Below are 26,704 nucleotides of genomic sequence, written 5' to 3'. Positions count from 1 at the left end.
CCCCCCCCCCCCACCCCAAAAAAAAGAAAATCTGTGGACTGGTCTGTTCTCGGGCTCTTCTTTTAAAAGGAGGGTTATAAGCTCAATTTCATCGGAAGGCAAACCAATTGCTTTCCTACACAACACCACTTTAAAATCAGGGTCTGCTTGTGTACTGCCGCAGTTGGTTTCTTTCTTGACAAACGACCACCATTCTCCTCTGAAGGCTTCTCTTTCGCTTTAATGGAAATATTGTAGAGATGTGAAGCTTCAAATGCTCGATAATGGTATCTTCATTTTAACTTTTAAAAGGGAGGAAGATTTATTTTTCACAATTGATCGTGGGCCGTGCTTCGTATTCCGCAAGCGTATCATTCTTCAACCTTCATTAAGTCAAGGTATTTCAAATTTGAAATTCATCTCTAATAAGGCTTTTGCGTTACTAGTAGATTTGGACCCAAATATTTTAGGAGTAATCCGAGTAATTGACACTAATATTCCCTTTCTTTCTATTGCTAACATACGTGAGATTGATCCCTCCCACTTTATTCCCGTTGACTCAGCTTCTCTATCTAAGAATTCTGATTCCCTTGTCATATCTATCCCTTTTCTTGAGCAAGACCAGCCCAATCAACAATTGATGAACTGGAGAACAGATCAATCCTTATCATCTTGTCACAATTCGGTTTCACTTCACCTCATAGTTATAACCCTACATTTTCTCCTTCACGTGTCCCTAACCCATCCAATAAACCGTCTCACACTTGTGACCTCAACCCTTCTCAACCAACCTCATCCCTTCTTTTGTGCTCTTTTGAAACAAAGATTAAGGAGGTAAACACCTTTGCTGTTTGTCCCTCGATTGCCCCCTCCTGGGGTTTTCACCATAATTACCAATATCATCATAGCGTGCGTATTGGTGTTTTTGGGAATAGGTAAGATTCTTTACTGCTGTGTATGGCTCAAATTCTTTGTCAGAAAGAGGTAATCTCTGGTCTTCTCTTAGACATTTCTTGTCTAAGTAGGGGAGAATTGGTGTATTGGTGGGGATTTTAATGTTGTCTTATCTAATCATGAGAAATTTGGTGGCCTCCTAGTTGATCGCAATGCATTAAATGACTTTGTTACTTGTCTCGATAATATCCATGTGTCTGACCTTAGGTGGACTGGTTTCAAATATACTTGGTATAATGACTCTAATGGTAGAATTTTTGGCTCTAAAATTGCATGCAAGCTTGATAGTAGGGTATTGGTTAACGATTCATGGCTTTTCACATTCCCTAGTTCTTAGGCTCACTTTGATGCTCAAGGTATCTCTGACCATTGCACTGCTATTATCACTATTGGCTCGAACATTTCTTTTAGTCCAATGTCATTCAAATTCTTTGACATGTGGATTTCACATAGTTATTTCTTCCTTTGGTTAGCCATGCTTGGAATTCTTCTGTTAAGGACAACTCTTGTCCCTGCTCAGTTTTGTCCAAAAACTTAAATATGTTAAGTAAGCTTTGGGAATTTGGAATAAAAATGTTTCTGGAAATATTTCTCATCTTGTTGATACCTATAGGTCTCAGCTTTCTGAGATTCGGACCAGACTTCAAGGAGATCCACATAACATGAGCTTAGCTGAGGAGGAGAGGTCTTTAAGTTCTAGGTTGGGGGGGTCTCGTTAAACAAGAGGAGAGCTTTTATAAGCAAAAATCCAAAATAAATTGGTTAACTATTGGAGATTCAAATACTGCTTTCATAGATCAATGGGAGCTAGGCAGAGTTTGAATTCCATTTACGGGTTTAGAAACCCTTCAGGATCTCTTATTTTGGATAGGGAGAGATTAAATTTGCTTTTCATTGTATCCCTCCATTCTTTGGCTTGTTTCTCCACCCCAACCCCAACCCCAACCCCACCTCACCTCTTTTGGGTTTGTCCCCTCTCTTAGGGGTTTGAGGCCCATCTCTTCAGGGCTTGGTAGGGATTTCATCCTGGACTAGCCAATTTGGATTTGTATGTTGTATTTTTTTTTCTTTCCAGTTTTAATATATATTTCATTTACACCCCCCCCCCCAAAATCTGCTTTTCTATCTCATTTTTCAAATCATTTTAATCCTCCCAACCTCAAATTCATTGACCCCACCCCGAATGATATAAATTTCTTTAAAGTTGGTCCTAATATTAAGAGGACCCTTTCGTCTATTCCTTCTGAGGAGGAAATTTTGGCTACTATCCAATCTCAAAATCTGAGAAAGCTTTTGGCCCTAATGGCTTCAGTTACGGGTTTTCTCTTGCTGCCTGGGACATTGCAAAATATGAATTAATTAGGGCAATCCATAGCTTCTTTTTTAACCCATCTAAAGGTTGGTTGTATAAACCAAATATTCATCTGTCTTACTCCTAAGAAAGAGGCACGGATTCAGTTTCATCATTTCGCCCTATTTCTTTTGCCAATCTCCTATATAAATTTATTGTTAAGATCATTGCAAATAGACTTCTTCTTGTATAATCAGACAACTTTCATCCTTGGGAGGAATATTGTAACAATATCCTCTTATGCCATGAGATTGTTAGGAGTTTTGATAGGAAGAAACATTCTCTCTATCCTCCTCAAATTGGACATCTATAAGGCTTTTGATTCTATTAGGTGGGATTATATTGATCAAATTCTCTATAAGATGGATTTCTCTCCTATTTCATTAATTACTAGATTCACTGTTGCATCTCTTCTCCCCATTTCTCTGTGCTTGTCAATGGCTCCCCTCAAGTTTTTTCACCTCAAAGTTAGGGATTCGTCAATGTAAATATATGTCTGTATTTCTACCTACAGACCAGTCGTGTTACACACATATCGTATCATTATGGTACACGTTTTATTTCATTGATTTTTTTTTTTTAAATATTATTGTCGTCTAAGTGGGCGAGCCTGTGGCACAATGGTAAAGCTGTACTATTACAATATGTTGGTAATCAGTTCAAAAACTTGAAAATAAAATCTTCTGTGAAGCAGGGGATAAGACTGCGTACACTTGCCCCTCCCAGACCCTACAATAACAGGAGCCTTATGCACTAAGTTGCTCTTTCTTTCTTTCTTTCTTTCTTTCTTTCTTTTTTTTTTTTTTTTTTTTTTTTCAATTATTATTATCATCATCATCTAATCAGTTTAATTGTCGTACATATCCTACACATTACAACTATGTCCACGACAGAAAACATTCTCCATAAGATATCACAATCAATACCCCAATATTCGGCAAGCATGCTCTGTACCCTCCAAAATCATTTTTGAACCAAGAATCAACATGACCCACACCCAATTGACAAATCAGATATACAAGGTTCTTGGTATGGATACAGCTTTTTCCTCACCCTAACAGTCTTAATTACCTGACTTCACTTTGACGCAAACCTCTGCTTTCTCTCGTATTTTAATACTTTTTTCCAAGTGGAGAACCTAGATTTTATTTTTTTTTTCCCGCTAAAACTTCATATGTATTAAAATAAAAAAATAGAGATACTCACATACTGGCTAAAAACCCACAACTTCAATGGAGAACCCAGATCACTAATTGTTATTACTCATAGTAGCAAATAAGAAGCAAGGGAACTAAGTTAACCTGCCTGGTGGAACCCCGTGGAGTGGTACGTGGAGCAGTGATTCGATTGAATTCGATTCAGTCACTGTACCCGTGCCCAAAACCGTGACTGCGCCCATACCCGAATCAAAGGGAAATGAGATGTTGTGTTCATCTTGCAACGACGTCTTGCTGTTCTTTCTATTTATTAAATTGGTTGGAAGCCGTTGACTAAGGAAGCATGTTCCATGGATGGATGAGTGTGGATCATGTTCTTGTACGTTTGCTCTCTAGATGTGACGGATTATGTAAGGAAAGAGTCTCGTGTGGAAGTACTTTACTCTCGAGAAAAATAATCAAAAATCTTCTGTTTTTCTCATCCCTGTTTTTCCTAGTTTTGCTACCTGTAGAACACGACACGTGGACAACAAGGAGATCAACGGTCAAGATTGTGTGAGAATTATTACATCCGATGCGTTGATCTTAAAATTGTCCACGTGTCGCGTTCTGCGGGTAGCAAAACAAGGAAAAACAAGGATGAGAAAAACAGAGGATTATTTTCCCCGAAAAAAAGGCACCCTCCTCCCTCTGCTTCAAGTCTCACCCCATATCTCAAACAAATAACAATATAACAACTGCTACTGCTGGAGGGCAGTAGTAGCCATGGCTAGGCACCAATTACAAGTTCTTAGCGCACTTGATGGAGCCAAGACCCAACTCTACCACTTCACAGCGATTGTGATCGCTGGTATGGGTTTTTTTACCGATGCCTACGATCTCTTCTCCATCTCCGTCATCACCAAGCTACTCGGTCGCATTTACTATTACAAACCTGGCTCACCCACTCCTGGTTCATTGCCTCCAAATGTAAGCTGTGCCGTCAGCGGTGTGGCTTTGTGCGGAACCCTCGCCGGCCAGCTCTTCTTCGGCTGGCTCGGAGACAAGATGGGTCGAAAGCGTGTGTATGGTGTCACGCTTTTGCTTATGGTTGTCTCCTCCATTGCCTCTGGCCTCTCCTTCGGCAGCACTGCCAAAGGTGTCATGGCCACCTTATGTTTCTTCAGATTCTGGTTAGGATTTGGCATTGGAGGGGACTACCCATTATCGGCAACCATTATGTCCGAGTACGCAAACAAGAAGACCCGAGGTTCCTTCATCGCTGCTGTCTTTGCCATGCAAGGGTTTGGGATCTTGGCTGGTGGGATAGTTGGTCTTATTGTTTCTTCAGCATTCGAGGCCAAATATCCTGCTCTCCCTTACAACCTTGACCCTGCCGGCTCCACCGTGGCTTCCTCCGACTACGTATGGCGTATAATCTTGATGGTGGGTGGCATACCCGCGGCACTCACTTACTATTGGCGTATGAAGATGCCTGAGACTGCTCGTTACACCGCCCTTGTTGCTCGGAATGCAAAGCAAGCTGCAGCAGATGTGGCAACTGTCTTGCAGGTGGAGATAGAAGCAGAACAAGACAAAGTGGAGAGGATGTCACAGGAGGCCGTCAACAATTACGGCTTGTTCTCCAAAGAGTTCACTCATCGCCATGGGCTTCACTTGGTTGGAACCGCCATGACATGGTTTCTACTTGATGTTGTATTTTATAGTCAGACTCTATTCCAGAAGGACATCTTCGCAGCAGTTAAATGGCTACCTTCTGCGAGTACCATGAGTGCACTTCAAGAGCTTTACATGATTTCCAGGGCACAAACCATCATAGCCCTATGTGGTACCATTCCTGGGTACTGGTTTACAGTGGTTTTCATTGATTATATGGGGAGGCTCAAAATTCAATTGATGGGTTTCTTCTTCATGTCAGTGTTCATGTTTGGGCTTGCCATTCCTTACCCTTATTGGCCAGCACACCAAGCTGGATTTGTAGTCATGTATGCCTTCACCTTCTTCTTCGCCAACTTTGGGCCTAACTCCACAACCTTTGTGGTGCCAGCCGAAATATTCCCAGCTAGGCTTAGGTCGACTTGTCATGGTATATCAGCAGCAACCGGGAAGGCAGGAGCAATTGTCGGAGCATTTGGGTTCTTATATGCTGCAGAGTCACCGAACCCTAAACTTGATGATGCAGGGTACCCACCTGGTATTGGTGTGCAGTATGCCCTGATTGTGCTTGGTGTGGTCGACTTCTTTGGCTTCATGTTTACGTTCTTGATTCCTGAGGCCAAAGGAAAGTCCATTGAGGAAATGTCTGGTGATGTGGAGCCTGAAGATGGAACCAATGAGCAGATGCAGCTTTCAGGTGTTGAAAACAGGACTGTTCCTGTTTAATGCTTAAGTGATTTTCATGTCTCTAACCTACCCATCGATGGGTTTTCTTCTTTGTATTTAGGATGTAATATGTATGTCCTTCGTGGTCTATGTAACCAAAGAGCGTCTTTCATCTGTATGTGTTCGTGTTCAGTGTTCTCTTAGTTGTTTGATTTGTTCATTTTAGATGTATAATAATTTTTTTTAGTTAGTTTTGGAGAGCTCCTGTTCATTATTTCTGTAGTTATTATGCATGAAAACTGTTCCACTGAGTTTGGGTGGGATCAGTTGAAGGTTTCCCTTTCCTTTTTTTGATTTTTTGATTTATTTATTATTATTATTATTATTATTATTTTTTTTTTTGGTTTAGAGTGCAAGGTAAACCTAATACTTAGGTTGTATTTGGTTCCCATATTTTTCCTTCTACATTTTAATAGATTTTATAAGGGCATGCCCCAAACCCTAATTTTGTAGGTATCGTTTCATGCATTCATGAACTTTCTCATTTCTTAAAGTGAAAAATCCCCATTATCCTCATTTTTCTACTACTTATTAAATTTTGGGGTTGGAGCAAAGCATGGTTAATCCATGATTTGCAATAGCGACTATACTTCAAAAATAAAAATAAAAAATAAAGAAGCAATAGAGACGACACAGTCAATCATACAAACGTTGTCCAATGTGAAAGCCTAGATGTTTTTGGGTTGGAATTATTTGCTGAAATTCACATTAGTTCTTAATCACCCAAGGTTTTATTTTTATTTATTTATTTATTTGATAATATAGAAATCAGCCAAGGTTTTGATGTACGACATAGAACTGTAGAATTCAGCCAAAAAAAAAAAAAAAGTCATAGAACTGTAGAAGTAGATTCAGTGTTGTTGGATCATGGAAGTGGAGAGATCGTGAACCTTGTTGGACGGATGTAGACTTCATCAGCCTTTCACAATCAAATCCCAAGATCAAGGGTTCCAGTCCAACAGTGTGAAATTAGGGTATATGGTGATCTAACGGTTAGGCGAATCACAGCCCTAGTCTTTGCTAGGATTAATTCAACACTAATTATATTCTGTAATTATTATTGAAATATTTATTTATTTTTTCAACTGTACCATTTCCTGTTAAGACTTAAGATATGTCAACTAAGATGTTTTGCAGTGGCAAGCTCAAAATCTTTACCAAAAAAAAATGCCTACTACGAGGTCTGGAAGGGGCAAGTTGTACGCAGCCTTAGCAGAAAAGGTTGTTTCCAAATTGTTTCCAGATTTTGAACCTGTGACCAACATATTGCAATAGTGCAACTTAACCGTTGTGCCACAAGCTCGCCAATTTAACCATGTTGCATCGACGGCACTCCAACCTTGAAATTCTTAGACAGCTAAGACGGGCACCTAGTTGGGCTTCAAATTTTGGCCTTGTCATTGGGTCTGTGTCTAGGCTCAGACTTCCAGGTACAACCTATGTTAGGGTTGCTCCAGCCCAATCAAGGATTTAGTTCTTAGATATCGGTATCGGTATCAGATTCTGATAAAATATCCATCTCAGATCGTCCTATATTGGTCTGGACCAATAAATTTTATTCCTGTTAAAAAAAAAAAAGGTTTTTTTTTTATGATTTTACCCCTATTTCAATATTGATACCTAATCCTGAATTAGCCAAGTATTAAGATCGATCTATAATGATAAATATAATATAACCAATCTAATATCAATACTCAAAACCATGAGCCAGATAGACTAACAAATTGTTACGCAAACCCATCCCACTAGAGCTAGTCAGAGAAGGGTATTAATTTATATTCTTTCATATTTGAAAAACAATGGGAGGGATAAAGATAAGATCAACAGGGAGAAAGAGACAAGAATTTATAGTGCTTCAACGTAGAGAAAGAAATACACAAGCATAATTAATTTAATTAAAATAATTATATTAATTAATTAAAGGGATTTTATACCTTTTCTGATCATTGATCTTAAAAAAATTATATCTCATCTGAAATCCAATGGATTTGAATGATACTTGTTGCTAATCGTCACTAAGAGAAGCAAGAAAAAAAAAAATCTTTGAACCATGATTGAGCTTAGGCAGTAAAGGCTTGCTAAGTGGGATGGAGCTAAGTAATAATAACCCTAAGATCATGGGCATGAAATACAACCATAATATTGAAAACTTTCTCCTTTTATATATATATATATATATATCATGATGTTCCAAAGCATGCTTGGATGCCTTAGGTCAATGGGCAAGGACATAAAACAATGAAGAGTCATAATAAAAAGGGGAAGTGGGAGTGTAGTGATCACTAAAGAGTCCAATCACATGATCAAGATGAGAGAATAATTGCAAAATTGGACCAGAATGGATTGGTGATCCTGGTTCGGCTGGGACAACTTACAATTTGTTTCCATTTAGCTGCAGATCCACCTAGGAGAGTAAATCACATCTATTAATTGGTTATATACCCTTTATTGTGGAAAGCCATACGGTCCACTTTTAACGGAGTGGTTATTAAAATATGAAAAAAGAACCCTGCTCGTTTGCATGGCTCTATGCTCAGGCATAAATAGGTATGAAAAGATTGTGACGGCTTAATGGCCACATAAGCGGGCAAAGTTCTCTTGCCCATTATAATAGTATAAGAGAAAAAAGGACTCTATTTGAGAGTGTAGGGATTGTGCCCAGATATAAATAGGAGGAAGGAGAACGAAATGACCACCCCATCTCACCCATGAAAAGTGGAAATGTTTACCTTATTGATATTTCTAGGTGTGCTTGCATTAGCAATGCTTTAGAACAGAAAACTTTTTCTCAAACTATAAAAAAAGAAAAGAGGAAATAATGATATATACCCGATAACGTGTACCTAAGCAAATATGCTTGTTTACTTCTTTACCCCCCAAACACCCCCCCTCCCTTTACGAAAGTCCCCTTCATAAAAGCTGGTGGTTTTGCTAACCTCCTAGTCTCAAAATAAATAAGAAAACTAAATCTATAACACAGGAAGTTTAATTCGGTGGCCATTCAGGTTGGTAGTGCTTCTAAATGGGGACACACGTACTACAACCTCCGAAGTTTCTATGTTTCTTTCCTTATTTTCCACTCAAAATTAAGATATCAATAAGATTGTGCCTAAGGCGCAAATGAAGAGTAGTCAATACCTGCTCCCTAAAGATTAATTGAAGAGGTTCTTCTTCGGTCTCCATCATCATTAATGTCTTCTTCTGTTGTAGAGCTGGACACCTTCGTTTTTTAAGAGACAAAATATCTTCTCTTCTTCTACTCTCTAACAGATTGCAGAATACATATTTATACATTTCTTACAAAGGAATGACCTTAGAATAATAGACACTAAGTGACTCTAGCTGACCACGTGAACCATAACTGAATCTTTAACCATAACTGAATCTTTAACTGTTCACATGGGGAGATGATAGCCTAATGTCACGACCTGCCCAACATAGGCCCACGGGCCTAGCCCACCAAGCCCATGGACTTAGGCCAATGGCTAAGTAAGGTCCAAGTTCTAGAGTTTTCTACAAAGGTGTAGTAACTCTAGATATTTTATTATAGATATTTATAGAAGATATTTATAGGAAATATTTTGGGAGAGATTTCTAGAGTTCTCCACTAAGGAGGTGGGAAGCATCCAGTTTCCTCCCCAACTATTGGATGGAGGACATTTGTAAATATCTTAACCATTCATTGTAACTTGGGGTGCCTATAAATAGGTGTTGCCTCATTTGGCAAAGGCACTCACCAGGGACCAACCAAGAGTGTTCAACGAAGTAAGTGAGTTCTCAAGCCTTGTACTCAAGAGTTCTTTAGTGCAATACAAGTTCATTCTTCCCAAACTCACTCTTGTGTTCACTTCTTCTCTTCCCAAGTCCCTTAAGGAGTGTGGTTAGGCTGACTTAGTGCTAGTGGGAGTACTAAGTGCCTGCGCGGTTGCTTAAAAAGGTCTAAGACCGTGACAGTTGTGGTATCAGAGCTTCGGTTGCGAGGGAGCCAAGCTTGTGGTATAAGAGACAAGCGAGCTAAAACTGTGGAATAGAGACCAACACCTACACAAGTAAGCAAAGAAAGAGTGAAGGCAAGTCCGTCGACGTTGGTGTTACTATGGAGTCTCGATTAGCTCTAGGAGAGCAAGTATTGGCCGAGGCAAAGGGGTGCCTCGATGTTGTGGAGCAAAGTGGGGAGGAGCTCAAAGGCCATATGGAGCTTAGGGAGGAGCTTGATGGCCAGATGGGGGAGCTCAAGGGGTCCTTATAAGGTGCTCTCAACACCATAATAAGTAACCAAGAGGAGATGGTTGCCACCTTGAAGGCTCAAGTGTGCAAGGCGTTGGACAAGGTGAAAGCTCGTATTGGAGAAGAAGTATGGGAAGGTTGGGCTACGAGGAGGATAGCAGCGAGGGAAGCCACTACCTCCATTGACATGTCTAAAGGAGAAGCACTAAGGCACAAGCGTGATAAGAGGGATCGGTTCAAGCCTAGAGAAAAGTGCTTCTTATGTGATGAGCTACATTGGTTTTGGGATTGCCCCAGGAGGAAACCTCTCAGTGCCCTATTAGAGGAAGAGGGCCAAGAGGAAGAACCACCTTGCATAGGGTCACCAATGCAGCACAGTGCCACCAGGGGCAAGACAGGGGTTGAGGCCCTTAACTCTCAAAAAGGGCTGATGTGTGCAAAAGTGTGCATCAATAGGAAGCCCATACAGGTGAAAGTAGATACAGGAGTCAAAGGAACTTGGACCAAGGGTGTCCAAGGTGGAAGGGTGTCCTAAGGCTATCAACCCAAAGAATGCCCTATACATGATGTTGCTCGAGTGGTTAAAATGAACATCAGGGCCAAAGAGGGTGTTGAGCATGGGACAACTATGTGGCTCAAGGATGTCAACTCCCAGGATCGTCCCATAACTGATGCTCGAGGGGTCGAGACGAACCTTGGGACAAAAGGAGTTCTCCAACACCATCCAGGGGCTAGGTGCTTACTTGCCCTTGCACGGGAGGGCAAGACAAAGAGAATTTGGGAGCAAGATGGCTTGTTCCATGCCAAGAAGAGGAAGATGCAAACAAGAGGACGGAGACAACCAGACGACATTGTAGGAGGCTCAAGTTATGTGACTACAACAAAAACCCCAATAGGCATTGCTCATTTCAAGAGGGAGGCTAATTTGGTTGCTGATCCAATCATCCAGAGACACAAAGTACCTCCTTATATGGAGTATTTAGTCAAGTGGAAGGGGCGACCAAAGAGCAAACGAGATGGGAGACAACTGGCAATGATAAGATGGCTCATGAATAAAAGTACCACAAGGAGGTTGTGACAAGGGCGTCACAAATTTAGGTGGGGGAGAGTGTCACGACCTGCCCAACATAGGCCCATGGGTCTAGCCCACCAAGCCCATGGACTTAAGCCAATGGGCTAAGTACGGTCCAAGTTCTAAAGTTTTCTACAAATGTGTAGTAACTCTAGATATTTTATTATAGATATTTATAGAAGATATTTATAGGAAATATTTTGAGAGAGATTTCTAGAGTTCTCCACTAAGGAGGTGGGAAGCATCTAGTTTCTTCCCCAACCATTGGATGGAAGACATTTGTAAATATCTGAACCATCCATTGTAACTTGGGGTGCCTATAAATAGGTGTTGCCTCATTTGGCAAAGGCACTCACCAGAGACCAACCAAAAGTGTTCAACGAAGTAAGTGAGTTCTCAAGCCTCAAGAGTTCTTTAGTGCAATACAAGTTCAATCTTCCCAAACTCACTCTTGTGTTCACTTCTTCTCTTCCCAAGTCCCTTAAGGAGTGTGGTTAGACTGACTTAGTACTAGTGGGAGTACTAAGTGCCGACACGGTTGCTTAGAAAGGTCTAAGGTTGTGACACTAAGGTGGCTTATCTCTATCACTTCTTCCTCAGCCATTTTTAACTTTCTTTTTCCAATTCTTTCCCCATCCTATGATGATTGATTAGTCACTTGAAAGCCACCACCACCCACCACTCCTTTTTTTAATTTTTTGGTTTTTTGGTTTGGATGGAACCAACCCTACCTAAAAAATGTGGTTTTGCAGGTCTTAGGATCAGTTGGGTCTTTCTTTTTTGCCCTTTAGTGGAAAGTGTGCGACGTGTAATTGTCCTAACCAAATATCAGAATTGCTACTGTATTCAGTTTTTCTTTTTTAGTAAATAAAATAGACTCATATATGGATTGATCCTTAGCATCCCTTTTCAAGTTCTCTTGAATAGGTTTTCTGATCGGGTTAGATATTCAGTTGGGTCGTATCAATTGGCTCTAGTGGACTCTATTTTGAGAGATGGGCAGTAGAGGCTTTGTCCATCAGTTTCAAAAGAGCTTCGTTGACCCTGGTGACCCCCTTTGGGTCTTCTCCTGGCCTCCTTGTGGGGTTAAAAAAATAAAAATAAAAAATAAAATAAATTTCCTTCATCTTTCTCATCTTCTGGACACTTTCAGGACACCTTCATCTCATAAGAAACCGACCCAGTGTGTGAGAAAACTGCCAAGATCGTCGGCGTGGGCACCTCTGAACCACAAGAGTGGACACTGGACCCTGGGCATTTGGAGCAGATAGAGGGAGGCAGACCGAGGGAGGGACCCTATATACTGATAAACATAAATGGCTCTTCATCACTACAGTACATCTTGTTCAATGAACCACTTTCTCACACGCAGAAGTCATAACTCACATTAATATTGATCACTATACCCGGCTCATGATTAATACATCTTCCTCTAAATTTTTTGATTTTGAATTATTCCTAAATGGTAGTGGATGAGACATATGATTGGTGTGAGACATACGTGCAACGTCACTTATTTTGTGTACTTCTCTTATTCTATGCTGATGGCGATCGATTGCAGTTTCAAAGGTAGAGTTTAAAGTCAAAAAATTTTCTCCTTCTAAATATATCTGAAAGTTATTCTCCTAAATTTTTATTCATGGTAATACATCCTTATGCTGTAAGAAAAAAAAAAAAAAAAAAAAAAAAAGGGGAAAAATTGGTACCGTTTACATCCTTCATGGCCAGGACACATGGAGAAGTAAGAATAAGCCTTGAAAAGATACCTCAACCTCCACCACCACTTTCCTGTGTAACCAAGTGCCTTCTTCTTCTTCTTCTTCTTTTTTTTTTCTGCTAACGAGAGATATCCAAGCCTTCGGCTTGACTAATGCCGTCCGGTCCTACATGGTAGGTGCTTCTATTATTACTCCACATATAAGTTTGCTTTCTCGTGCACAGCATGGATGGATGGACTAGTAGTTGAAAGAAACACTGCCGACTAGGGGTGTCAACGGTCCGGGTCGGTGCGGTTTCGGTCCGGTTCCACCGGTTTCGGTGTGAGTTTGGAAGTGACCGAAACCGACCCAATAAGGATTTATCGGTTTCGGTGCGGTTTGGGTTCGGGTTGGTACCGGTTTGGATTTATTAGGTTCATTTCGGTTTGGATCGGTTTTTTAAACCGGTATGGAGCCATTAGGAAACAACCAAATGATGAATTGTTGAACTTCGATTTCTTAAATCGATTTGTAACCGGGTTGGTTTTGATTTTTGGTCTAGTTTGAATTCGATTTTCCATACAAATGTATACAAAACTATTCAAATTTTAATTTTTTTAATGAATTTTGGAGTGTTTCGGTTTCTTACCGGTTTGGTTTCGGTTTCGGTCCGGGTTTTGAGCCGGTTTCGGTTTGGTTTCGGGTTCATCCGGTTTTCGGTGCGGTTCGGTTTGGTTTTGGGGTTACAATACTTGAAACCGAACCGAACCAATAAGGCTTCGGTTCGGTTCGGTCCGGGTTGTTATCGGTTCGGTCCGGTCGGTTTTACCGGTTCGGTTTAGGAATTGACACCCCTACTGCCGACTACTCACTAGAAGTGTCAGTTCTCTGCAGAGGTGAGCAATTCTCAGTTGTGAGTTGTGGTTGGACCATATGCACGTAGCATGCATACTCTTTGAGAGGCATACCACTGCAAATTGTAAGATAATAATCCAAAAGAGATAGTCTTATCTACAGTTTTTTAGTTTTTTATATCAGCTAAAGGGTAAAATTGTCAGTTTTTCAAATCAATTGAGGCATTGTCTCTGTGGCCTGTGAATAATGGTGAATAACATCCTTCATTCAAGGACCAAGGGAAAGGGTGTTTAAATCCTTATATGTCACATAGTTCACGTCTCTAATTCTGATATTTCTTGGTTGGTTTCATATAGAATTTATCATCAAGAGCTAAAAATTAAGTAGAGGATACGCAAATCCTTATAAACCTCTAAATCGAATTATTCATATTTGATATGGAATTATTGCTTTTGCGTGGAATCCACTGTCGTGCAGGTTAAGCTTTTGAATCGGTGTCAAATAAAAGAGTATAAGTGCTTCAAAATATACATCTGGTTTTTATAGTTCATCGTCGTGGACAGTAAGTCCACCACCATTTTTGCACAAGTCCGGCAATGAAGAAGAATCCCTACTTCATCTGTAATTCTGTTCATTTGGCATACCACCATAGACCTCATAATGACCTCATTCACTATCTTATGGCTTCACGTATAGTACATGTTATCTTCAAGCTTCCATGCCCCCTAAAAAAGGGTGTACCTAATACAAGAGTTCCTGTTAGTGTAGGCTCTATGGAAGGTCATAATGTATGTAGGCTTACGAGTTTCCATGCCCATCTCAATAACCTATTTATTTCTTCCTCAATGGAAGAAAAGGGCCCAAGCAAGTGAGTTCAGATCCTCTACACTCACATTTGCGTACTTAATGTGCCAACAACTGTCCCTTTTGTTTCCATACAAACCCCTTACAAGAGAGAATGGGGTAGAAATTCCGATGCGCACATCTCCATGACTAGTTTTACTCTTCTGACCTTGAGATTAGGACAAAAACCCTGTTAAATCAGGATTTGAAATGATAATATTTTCATTAATTTTGCCGCTTGTCCATATAAGACAAGGGTCTGTTCAAATGAGTACAACTTCATTTGACATTTCAGACCCTTCCATCTATAAATAAGTAAGGTTCCTTCACTAAACAATATCTGTAAGGATGGATCGATTGCTTGGAGTGAGAAAAGGAGCTTGGACTGAAGAAGAAGATCAACTTCTACGCCAATGTATTGAGAAGTATGGAGAAGGAATGTCGCGCCAAGTTCCTCTTAGAGCAGTTATTATGTATTCTGGTCTTTGGGTGCTGTTTTTTTTCCCTTTCTGTCGAGAGAGAGAGAGAGATGTTGGGAAGATCACATTGAGTGAACAAGCAATCCATTTAATAAACGGACAATAGCCGATCGGGAAACTCAGGCGTCGATAGCTGCAATAGCAGGTCGTCGCCTCGTCGGAACTGGGGCATCGAGTGAAGTCGCAGATCCGAGCAGATCCGGTTTCGGATCTCAGGACGATTTTGGAAGAAGAGAGAGAGAACCCTGCCGTCGAGTCGTCGGCACAATCTGATCCTTGAGAGAGGAGAGAGAGAGAGAGAACTCTGCCGTCGAGTCGTCGGAACTCTGCCGTCGAGTCGTCGACAGTAGCAGTAGCAGTTGTCTTCTACTGAGGCTTTAGAACCGAAACGAAGCGAGAGAGAGAGAGAGAGAGGCAGTCTTCTTCTTCCTCTTCTTCTTCTTCCCTCGTCGAAAGATGCAGTAGCATCGATAGCTGCAATAGCAGGTCGTCGCCTCGTCGGAGAAGCAGCAGATCCAAGCAGATCCGAGAGTTTCGGATCTCAGGACGACTTCAGATCTTGAGTTTCAGATCTTGAGTTTCGGATCTTGAGCAGACTTTGGTACTCTTGATTCTCACACACGCCCAGCACGCTTCCTCCCTTGGTTCGGTTTTTGCGCATCATCCATTTGCAGGAAGAAGAGGAAAGCAGATCCGAGTAGATCTGAATTTCTGAAAGCGTCCGAAGGATACAAGTGATCTATAGGACAATGGCGTTTTTGAAAGTGGTAGATGATGGTAGAGATATGGATCATGACCCAGGGGGAGGAAGACCGCCGGATAGGGGCAGGCAACTTCGCCTTACTGATTTCTGGAAACCTAAATTAAAGGATGCATCAGAAGCGGTTAGAGAAGAATCAGAGTTTCAAGCCAAAGAAGATCTGAATACTAAGGTGGATGACAGTAGAAATCAGAAAGACAGAGGAGATGGTGTGAAGAAAACTTTTTCTACTGTTGTGGGTAAGGCTTTACCGGACGTGGAGCAGTTGCCGGATCCAATACATGCTGGGGCGCACACTAAGATCATCATCCCGCAGGAGGCATATGAGGAGAGGCTGGAAAAATTCAAGTTTGCTTTGATAGGTAGGGCAAACTTCAAATTTATGTCTATGAATGATATTCGTAAAGCTGCAGGAGAGGGGTGGAATTTGAAGGGGAGAATTTCTTTGTCTCCTATGGGGAAAGGCTTCATTTTATTCCAGTTTGAGCTGGAAGGAGATATGTCTGCCATTTGGAGAAGGAACCTAATCAAGGTTAGAGGACAATTGATTCGATTCCAACGCTGGAAACAAGATTTTGATGTGCATGCAGTGAACAACCCAACCAAACTGGTGTGGATCAGATTTCCAGGCCTTCCCCTGGAATATTGGCATGAGAAGATCTTGTTGACAATGGCTAAAGGGGCAGGTAGACCTGTGGCCCTGGACAGACACACCAGATCGGCGGCAATGGGGAATTTTGCGCGTGTTCAGGTAGAAGTGATAATTGGGGAGAAAAGGGTGGAAGAGATTCAGGTGGAAAGAAAGCAACCAGGAACGGGGGAGATTTTTTGGTTTAAACAGTTAATCGTATATGAAGATGGGTTAGCTAAATGTGGTTTTTGCAAAAAAATCGGGCATACTTTGTTCCAATGCAAAGAGAAGAAGGAGGTGGATGCTCGAGACACTGGGGCGGCAACCATGGTGAATGAAGGTGGTGCAGGGCGGAGATCCAGCTCAGAGGGCGGTGGTTTGGGTGAAGGATTTGTTTCCAATTTGGGTAGAAATCTTACCCATATGAGACAGCCTCCTACCATATTAAGAACTCAGATTAGGGACAATAGTCCAACATCTAAGGAAGGTGTGCAGGGGCAGGGAGATATTGAAATAATTATTCCCTTAGAGAAGTCTACCAATATGGGAACAAATCACAATCGTATGGGTGCAGTTAACAGTATGGAGGGTAATGGATTGGTGTCTACATTCAATGAGGAATCTGGGTCGGTGGATGGAGCGGATATGGATCATATATCTGAACCAGGAGATGAGGCAGAGATTGATCACCGTAGGTGCAACTCTCCCATTTTAGAGGAGGATGAGGCTATCTATGGCAGGGAGGATCATATTGGTCCAGGTCAGCATGGTGAGATCGAAGAGGGTAGGGATGTGAGGTTCGAGCCTCAAATTGATAATCCAAAAACTCAGTTGCAGTACAAGGACGGGGTTATGATTGTGTATCATGAAGACGTGGTAGAAGTTGATAGAATGGCGAGCATCCTCGAGAGCAATATGGAGGGAAGAAGACAGCAAAAAGGTAAATCTTTCTCCCTTAATGAGCAGACTGCTCGAAAATCTGACAGATTGGCTCTCTTAAAAAAAATGACTATGAAGATTTTATTTTGGAATATCAGAGGAATGAAGAAGAAGGCTGCTAGGTTGGCCTTAGGGAATATTGTTTCGACGAGTTCCCCAGAAATTATTTGCATAGCTGAACCTATGTTGGAGGTGCAGAAATTTCCAAAGAGGTTTTTCAATAATCTTGATTTTGAAGCGGATTTTATTCATAATGATAGGCAGGATAAGGTTCCAAATCTGTGGGTGGTTTGGAAAAGGAGTTTATCTAAGCCGCAAGGTGTCTCTTGCTCTGATCAACATATTACTTTACGTGTGCAGTGGCAGTCGAATATCTTCACTGTGTCTTTTATTCATGCTAATTGCTTCAGAGCAGCAAGGAGAGACTTGTGGAGTAATTTGGCGGCATCGAACCCGGGTCAAGGCATTCCCTGGCTGGTGACTGGAGACTTTAATGCTACTCTGTATGCTCATGAAAAAAGAGGTCCAGGATCTTTTAATATAGGCTCTGCTGCAGATTTTGGGGCATTGGTGGATAGCTGCTCCCTTATTCAGATTCCTTCACAGGGTCGAAAGTATACTTGGACTAATAATAGAAGAAGAGGTAATGTTGTGGCAGTTCTGGATAGAAGTTTCTGCACAGATGCTTGGATTTCAGAGTTTCAGGATTGCCACCAAAAGGTGCTATCTAATTGTGCATCAGACCATTCTCCCCTATTGGTGGTGTCAGAAGCATTGGCGAAGCCCTCTAATTGCCCTTTCAGGTTTCAGAGGTCTTGGATTGATCACGAAAATTTCCTAAAAATTGTGAAAGAATCCTGGGATGAATGGATGTCTGGATCGGCTCTCTATATTTTTAGTCAGAAAATTAAAAGATTGAAAATTGTGATTAAGGAGTGGGCTAGGGAAACTTTTCCCAATGTGAATTTGGAAAAGGAAGAGGCGCTAAAGGGGTTGGAAGAGATTCAAAAGGAGATAGAGGAGATTGGTATGAACGATCAAAATTTTGCTCGTGAAGCTGATGCAAAAACTAGGTACTTGAAGGCAATGGAGGGATATGAAAAATTTTGGGCTGAAAAAGCTCGGATTAGATGGAGAACTCAGGGAGATAGAAGCTCGAAATTCTTTCATATGGCTGTGAAGGTGAGAAGAATGAAAAATACCATTAGATACCTGAAAACTGATTCAGGTCAGATCATCAATGAGAAGATGCAGTTGGAGGATTTTATTAAGAGCTATTATGAAAATTTTTTAAAAAAATCGGCTACTGTTGACCACATGGAAATGATGGACTGCATTCCGAAGATTTTGACGGACATTGATAGATGGAGGATGGACGCGATGCCATCTAATGATGAGATTAAAAAAGCGGTTTGGGACCTTGATCCGGAAAGCTCTCCAGGCCCAGACGGTTTTCCTGGTATGTTCTATAAATCTTGCTGGATTATAATTTCTAATGATGTTTGTAATGCTATTAGGGGCTTCTTCAGTAAAGGTCGAATGCCTTATGGTCTTAATAGCAATTTTTTGGTGTTAATCCCGAAGATCGAAGGGGCAAATGCTTTAGATAAGTTTAGGCCTTTATGCATGGGCAATTTTTTTTGTAAAATTGTTTCTAAAATAATGGCTTTAAGACTTTCTGAGGTGATGCCTCGGCTCATTTCGGAGGAACAAGGAGCATTCCAGAAGGGAAAAATCATTCACTCCAATATTACACTTGCCTCTGAGTTATCTAATATGATGTTCTCTGCGTCCAGAGGGGGTGGCATGGGGGTGAAGATAGATATTCAGAAGGCTTACGATACAATCGACTGGGATTTTATTTTTCATGTATTGAGAAAGTTTGGGTTTTCAGAGACCTGGATTCGATGGGTCTACCAGATGCTGGTCTCTGCGAAGATCTCTGTAATTTTCAATGGTGGTCCGATTGGATATTTTGGAGCGGAGAGGGGTTTGAGACAAGGGGACCCTATTTCCCCAATGCTGTTCATTTTGGCTGAAGAGGTTCTCTGCAGAGGTTTGAATAAACTAGTGGAAGAAAATAAATTAAAGCCTATTAAGGGTCCTCGTGATGTGATGACGCCAGTTCACAGTTTGTTTGCTGACGATATATTCATCTTTGCTAATGCATCTATCAGATATGTTAGACATCTGAAGAAGTTTCTTAACATGTATCAAGAATTTTCTGGCCAATGTATCAATTTGGAGAAAAGTAAATTGTTTGTGGGCTCGATATCTTCTCAGAGAAAGAGGGCTATTGTAGAAGAATTGGGGATTTCTCTTTGTACATTTCCTACAAGATACCTGGGGGTGGAGATTTTTAAAGGTAGAGTTAAGAAAGATTTCGTGATGCCTATTATGGACAAAGTAAAAGGCCGGTTGGCTGGGTGGAAGGGCAAGATGTTATCCCTGGCAGGAAGAGTTGAATTAGTGAAATCGGTGATTATGAGTATGCCAGCTCATAGTTTTGCTGTGTATTGGTGGCCGTCGTCGCTAATTACAACTTTGGAGAGATGGATGCGCAATTTTGTCTGGTCAGGAGAGATTGATGCCACAAAAAAAATTGTTGTTAATTGGGATCAATGTTGTAAGCCGAAGGAGGAAGGGGGGTTAGGATTGAGAAGATTGAGAGATATGAATAAAGCTATGCTCTGTAAAACAGCATGGCGTATNTCGGTGATTATGAGTATGCCTGGTCATAGTTTTGCTGTGTATTGGTGGTCGTCGTCGTAAATTACAACTCTGGAGAGATGGATGCGTAATTTTGTCTGGTCAAGAGAGATAGATGCCACAAAAAAAATTGTTGTTAATTGGGACCAATGTTGTAAGCCTAAGGAGGAAGGGGGGTTAGGATTGAGAAGATTGACAGATGTGAATGCTCTGTAAGACAGCATGGCATATCAAGCATGAAAAATCCTTGGCCAGTAGATTCTTGAGAGCTAGATTCCTAAACAAACAGGGGTTACCTAAGAAGGGATATAGTGCTTCTTCCATATGGCCTGGCATTAGAAAAATTTGGAACTTTATTTCTTCTAAGGAAAGATGGGTCGTTGGTGATGGTCGCTCCATTGAATTTTGGTAGGATAATTGGGTGGGTGGCTTTGCGCTAGAAGAGTGTGTGGAAGATGTGGATAGTTCGATGCTTGATGGAAAGGTGGAACAAACCTGTGGTAAACTCATGCTTTATGACAGATGTTTATAATGATGTTTTGCAAATTAAATTCCCAAATTATGAGTGTGCTGACCGATGTGTTTGGAGCCTTTCTTATGATGGGAATTTTAATTTGAAATCTGCGTGGGAGGATATTAGAGAAAAAAAGCCGATTGCTCCCTAGGCTTCGCTCATTTGGTGTAAGAAGCAACAACCTCGGGACTCGTCTCTTGCTTGGATGGTGCTTCATGGAAAGGTTCCTACTGATGAAATGGTGAAAAAGAAAGCGGTGCCTCTTGCTTCTAGATGTGTTCTTTGTAAGGCAGCAGAAGAGACAATGCAACATTTATTCATAGCGTGCCATTTTTCCGATGAAATCTGGAATGATTTATATCAGTGTTTTAATCTTAGATGGAGTGCCCAGGTTTCTACTTTGGAGCTCGTCCAATGGTGGAAAAGAAACATTAAAAATGTGAGCTGCAAGGAGGCGTGGACCATGTGGTTTGGTATTGTTATAGATCTCCTGTGGAGGGAAATAAATAATAGAATCTATGAGGGTGTGGAGTGGATAACAAAATACATCTCGCTCATGGTGACTGAAGAAATAAGAAGAAACACTCCTATAGTAAAGGGAGTTAATTCCATGGTAGACCTGATGTGTTGCAAACGCTTGGGATTATCTATTTCGTCGAGGCATTTTGGAGGTTTACTAGTGCAAACCCCCCATCAATTGGATCAAATTTAACTTTGATGGGAGCTCTTTGGGAAATCCTGGGCACGCTGGAGCAGGAGGAATCTCTCGTGATCACTTTGGTAAAGTTCTATGCTCATATAAAAAATATATGGGAGTGACAGGGGTATTTGAGGCTGAAGTAGAGGGGCTGATGGAGGGTCTGATGAGGGCCAAGGACATGGACATTTAACGTTTGTGGATTGAATCAGACTCGGGTGCTGTTGTGTCTCTGATCCAGCAAGGGAAGATTCCTTGGTTTGCTCTGCAAAGGTGGATATATCTCTAGACTTACATGAGAAAAATTTCTTAGAAAATTACTCACAATTACAAAGAGGAGAACTCGGTGGCAGACTTCTTGGCAAGAGATGCGGCTAAGAGCAGTACTTCAAGAGTTGATGTGAACTTGCCGCCCCACATAGGGGACTTTCTTTCTAGAGATGCCGAGGGTAGACCAAATTATAGATTCCCTTAGCGCTTTTCCTTTTCTCCTGCTGATGGCAATGCCGAAGGTGGGAGGATAGGGAGGCTGAGGGTTTTTCTTTTGCTTGGTTGTTGGGCTGTAATTGCTTTTTTTTTTTTTTTTTTTTCATCTTATGAAATAAATTTTTAGCAAAAAATAATGGGCAGATTTTCCAGAGTATGTTACATGGTGGACCCAACGGTCTAGCGCTACTGGCATATCTCAAGCATGGCTGGTGGGTTTGATCCTTTTGCCCTACTTTATGTGGATGGAGAGAAACTCAAGGAGGTTCAAGGGAAAGCATCAATCTTATGGCCAGATTTTCTCTACAATTATGGAGGAAGTCAAAAGGCGTGGGCTAGGGAAACAGGACAGAATTAAATCTCGTCTGGATACAGAGAGATGCAATAATCTGAATATAGTAGTGCAAAGAAGAAGGATCAAGGGAGTACGAGAAGTTTTTTGGCTTCCTCCAATGGTAGGATGGTGGAAATTAAACTGTGATCGCTCGTCTTTGGGGAATCCATGGAATGCAGGAGCAGGTGATGTAGTAAGAGATAGCAATGCTTGGGTAGTTTTATCTTTCAGCTCCTTTTTAGGTAAAGCAACGAGTTTCCAAGCTGAATTCCATGCTTTGATGGAGGGAATTGATAGAGCGAGAGAGAAGAAGTGTGAAGCTTTGTGGATTGAATGTGATTCGGTATCAGTAGTCATTATGATGCAAAGGGGGCTGATCCCATGGTTTGTATGGTAGAACTGGTCTACTCTCATTTCCAACCTCAGGGATATACTTTGGAAAATCACGCGTTGCTATCGGGAAGCCAATCCGATAGCAGATTTTTTGGCACAATTGGCAGCAAAGAAAGAGACATCTTCATCTAATGTCGTGTGGCCTCCAGAGGTACATCATTTCTTATCGGATGACGCGATGGGCAGATCGCGGTTCAGATTCTATTAATCTGATTTTTTCCTCCTTATATTGCCTAGTTTCCTCTTGCTGCTGATGACAATGCCGAAGGTGGAGGAGGGTCCTAGGGTTGTGATTGTATGCTTTTGATTTGTTTTTCTCCCCTTGTTCTTCCTTCCCTTGTACAGTTTTTCTTTGTCTTTTTAATATTCAAGACCTTTTAGGGAATATATATATATATACTTGCTGACTTTTAGCAAAAAAAATCCCTTTAATATATATATATATATATTAATAGGATTGTAAACAACCGCAAGGTGATGTCCGCCACACAACAAAGGAAAACTTTGTCCAATATTAATAGGATTATAAACAACTTTTAGGGTAATGAACCCATAAATATTACAAAATAAATCCAAGAGAAAAGATTCATGTATATCTAACCAGTTCAATTCATCACACACTTGATGAGCTAATTTTTTCCTTTTCTTTTCTCTTCTTTTATCAACGATAGCCAAATATTTTATTCAAAAACACTAGAGCAGGATAAACCCAATCTAGGAAAATTGTTTATGGAGAAAGCAGGTGGGAAAAGCCACCAAATCCGAGAATTACGAAGAGTACCAATATCATCAACTAGAATCCTAGCAGCCCAATCAAGCGAAGATACACAAAAACTAAACTAATAGAGATTTCAAGGAGGCGAATCGATCCAATGGAAGATCACCCATTGTTTCAGGGAGACGAATCCTATGGCGGATTATTTGGCAAAACAAGCATCGAAGACTGAAATATCTAATACTTTTGCATCTTTGCCAAATCATGTTTTTGATGAGGTGGCATGGGATGCTATGGCCAGACCTCATACAGATTTTCATAATACTTTCTGGTTTGTTGATCCCTCCTAATGGTCATGCCGAAGGTGGGGTTCCACGTATCAGAAGTGTTGAGAATGTTATTTGTTTTTAGCTGGTTTCCTTTGGTTCAGTTTTTTTAATAAGATTGATCTTTTTAGCCAATATGTATATATATATATATATATATAAACTCATCATTATTTGTATAATTATTTTTAAGGAAAGAAGTTTCTGTGGGGGAGCGTGGCCTTTGCGCCTAGACACGTGAGGGGGGGGGGATGATGATCAGAATCTCCCCAATGGAATGGAAAATGACATCTATGTGGATGCTTTCTCGTTCGCTTCCATTTCCCATCATGCACACGCATGATCGGCACTCCCCCACAAGAAACACTATCCTTTTTAGTCTTATCTTATTATTTTTTCTATTCTTTTCTTTTTTATCTAAGTAGAAATAATTTTTATGTAAATCTGAGTGTAAACCTTAATGGATCAATTTTTCTGAACCCTTGGTGAATGGAAATCTGTTCACCAAGGGGGGGGATCTAGGCTACTTGGGGGGTTTTTTCTCGGGGGTGTGGAAGGAGGCCACACTTCCAACCCTTCGATCGCATGGTGATGTTAACCACACAACAAGAGAAAACTCTATCCAACTCATCACACACTTGGTGAGATTTTCTTTTTCTTATTATTTAATATATCATTTGATCAACAACAACAAAATGATTTTTTTTTCAAAAAAGACCAGGACTAGAAAAATTGCTTACAAAGAAAGGAGGTGGACAAAACCACCAAATCCGAGAATTACAAAGAGCAACAATGTCATCAACTACAATCCTAGTAGCCCAATCGAGGGGCGAAACACAAAAACAGAACTAATAGAATTAACATCACTAGACTGATGATAATATCTTATTTCGGTCGTACTAAAGCAACATGGTAAAAGATGTGATCCCCACTTAATCTTAGTGATGATTAAGCTTAATTTCCTCTAATTACTTGGCCCTTTGGGACACCTGGGCCTGCAATGGGGTTTTCATTACCCTTGTGAACTCCTGCTTCTCTGACATGTCAACATCTTGTCCATCCACGGGCACCCATTTGTAACTTGTGATAAAATTTGCCAAAAAATACTCCAAATGCAATGTCCCCAACCCAAGTCCAGGGCAAATCCTCCTCCCTGCACTAAATGGCATCATCTTAATTTCCCTACTCCCTGTGATATCAACTGCTTCCCCTTCTTCACCCAAGAACCTCCCTGGCTTAAACTCCATAGGATCTTTCCAAACTTGTGGGTCCCTCGCCATATCTGCCACCGTAAAATTCACAATAGTTTTCTTGGGAAAGAGATAGCCATTCAACACAATATCTTCTTCCACAATACGTGGCAGCACAAAATGGGTAGGTGGGTTTAACCTCAGCGTTTCTAATACCACTGCCTTCAGATATGGCATCTTCTGCAAATCCTCTTCTTTGATCTCTTCGTCTGAATTCACAACCTCTTGGATCTCAGAATAAAGCTTTTCTTGGATGGTTTGGTCCTTCACAAGGTGGGCCATGATCCATTCAAACACAGTTGATACTGTGTCACTCCCTGCATCCATGAGCTCACAGATGAGAAGCACTATTTCTTCATCATTTATCTTTCTTCCTCCTTCATCTTTGAATTCGAGATCGAAGAGTGAATCAATGTAGGCGAAAAAATTCTCATCTTGGTTTTGTTGTTTGATCTTCTCCTTTCGTTCTCGACGGGATTGGATCAAAGGAAGTAAAGCAGATATTTGTTTGCGGCGAATATCAATCAACTGTTTTCTGAAGATGAATCTCGCGACGGTGGGGAACGTGTGGAACATAGAAAGTCTTTTGTAATTGGCTACGACATTCCCTTCTATTTCCATAATATCTTTGATGACTTTCTCATCAAGTTTCTCACCAAAGCACATGAAAAGCAACAAAGAAAACATGGCATATCGGAAGGGTTCTACCACTTGCACAGGCTCGCCTGACTCAACATGGTATTTGAGCAACGAATCAGTTATTTCCAAGAACCATATGCGGGCGGGACCAAAACACTTATACCGAGAAGGGATAAGAAGTGCGGAAGTGAGGTTACGACGGAGGAACCTCCAACGAGCACCAGAGGAGGAACCAGTATCTGAATTGGTGTTTCTAAAGATGCAGCTGGGTGTGACAGCTCCTGGGCGGTAGCTAAAGGCGGCACCATTCTGGATTAGAGCTTGATGGGCTAATGAATGGCTGGAAATGAATACTGAGAGGCTAGGGCTAATGCGGATGACGATGATTGGTCCGTATTTATGTATTTATAGGAGAGTTCACGGACGAATGATTCGGCATCGTTTAACAATCTTTTGAGCAAGAAGATGCTGCCTACTATGGGCAGTGAAGGAGGGCCTGGTGGTAAAGAGAGTTTGGTTTTCTTGTATTTTCTCTGAGAGAAGAGGATGAGGAAAACATTGGTGACTGCTGCACAGAGACAAAGAGATAAGATGATCATGAACCAAGAGTGCTCCATTGGATTTGGAGGACTAGAACCCAAAAAAAAGAAGGAAATGAAGTAGCTAGCTATTGTGATAATGCTTTCCTTCTTTTGCTATGGCTGAGACATGCAGGAGTGTTTGTGCATGGGAGTGTCAGTTTTCGAGCAAATTTATAGACTTTCTCTTTTGTGTTTGATTTTGATTTGCACAAAAAAATTGATCGTTCTAAACCAATTAGGTCCCAGAAAAACAAATAGATTCTAGTATCTCTCAGTCCAATGTAGTGATAGACATGATCTTCACCATCACTTGGGAGTGGGCTCCATAACCACTAACACTTGGTCAATTCTCTCAAACTCTCATGTGGTGATCGACAGGACCACTTTATGAGTAAACCCTCTGACCTCTGATCTCTGACATTTTATTAGTCAACCTTCTCAGTCACCGTGTAGTGATAGACATGATCTTCACCGTCACTCAGGGCACTTGACACAAAGAACTCTCACGGAGACAATACAACCATAGGGAACCTCCCCTACTCTACACGTACACATACATATTATACATACTTGATGGGAAAAGGACAAGAATGCTAGCGTAGTACCTAGAAATTAAGAATGTTAGCATTTGTCGACCGTTAGATGAAACATAAGTAATCTCATCCGTTAATACACATTCTCAAGACTATAGCTTAGTGGCGTGGTGTTAATTCCTTATGCAGTTTGGATGGAGA

At 41.0% G+C, this 26,704-nt stretch overlaps 2 protein-coding genes across 4 annotated transcripts; one reads left to right on the top strand and one right to left on the bottom strand.

Moving 5' to 3' along the window:
* Positions 1–4,206: 4,206 nt before the first annotated feature.
* Positions 4,207–15,880, top strand: LOC122080181 (low affinity inorganic phosphate transporter 1-like). 3 transcript variants are annotated; one of them, XM_042647095.1, is made up of 2 exons: positions 4,207–5,751; positions 15,397–15,880. In XM_042647095.1, exons 1-2 carry the CDS (start codon positions 4,207–4,209, stop codon positions 15,571–15,573), a joined length of 1,722 nt encoding a protein of 573 aa, XP_042503029.1. In that variant the 3' UTR covers positions 15,574–15,880. The 3 variants fall into 3 exon arrangements, with proteins under 3 accessions (XP_042503029.1, XP_042503028.1, XP_042503030.1); XM_042647094.1 differs by having other exon boundaries at positions 15,391–15,880; XM_042647096.1 differs by lacking the exon at positions 15,397–15,880 and having other exon boundaries at positions 4,207–5,823.
* An 8,588-nt stretch (positions 15,881–24,468) lies between these two features.
* LOC122077854 (cytochrome P450 89A2-like) lies at positions 24,469–25,697 on the bottom strand. Its single transcript, XM_042643756.1, has 2 exons — positions 25,598–25,697; positions 24,469–25,475 (listed from the first exon to the last, which is right to left on the bottom strand). Exons 1-2 carry the CDS (start codon positions 25,695–25,697, stop codon positions 24,469–24,471), a joined length of 1,107 nt encoding a protein of 368 aa, XP_042499690.1.
* Positions 25,698–26,704: the final 1,007 nt, after the last annotated feature.

This window comes from Macadamia integrifolia, chromosome 5, assembly GCF_013358625.1.
Source record: "Macadamia integrifolia cultivar HAES 741 chromosome 5, SCU_Mint_v3, whole genome shotgun sequence".
NCBI lineage: Eukaryota > Viridiplantae > Streptophyta > Magnoliopsida > Proteales > Proteaceae > Macadamia > Macadamia integrifolia.
The sequence above is the reverse complement of the archived record's forward strand: the minus strand, read 5'-3'. Positions and strand labels throughout refer to the sequence as shown.

Excerpts from the sequence above, each read along its gene's own strand:
- LOC122080181 (XM_042647094.1), top strand. The coding sequence starts at position 4,207 with ATGGCTAGGCACCAATTACAAGTTCTTAGCGCACTTGATGGAGCCAAG. Across the intron at positions 5,752-15,390 it reads TTGAGGAAATGTCTGGTGAT|CGAGAGAGAGAGAGAGAGAG; the intron begins GTGGAGCCTGAA and ends ACCGAAACGAAG.
- LOC122077854 (XM_042643756.1), bottom strand. The coding sequence starts at position 25,697 with ATGGTGCCGCCTTTAGCTACCGCCCAGGAGCTGTCACACCCAGCTGCA. Across the intron at positions 25,476-25,597 it reads TCCTCTGGTGCTCGTTGGAG|GCGAGCCTGTGCAAGTGGTA; the intron begins GTTCCTCCGTCG and ends ATGTTGAGTCAG.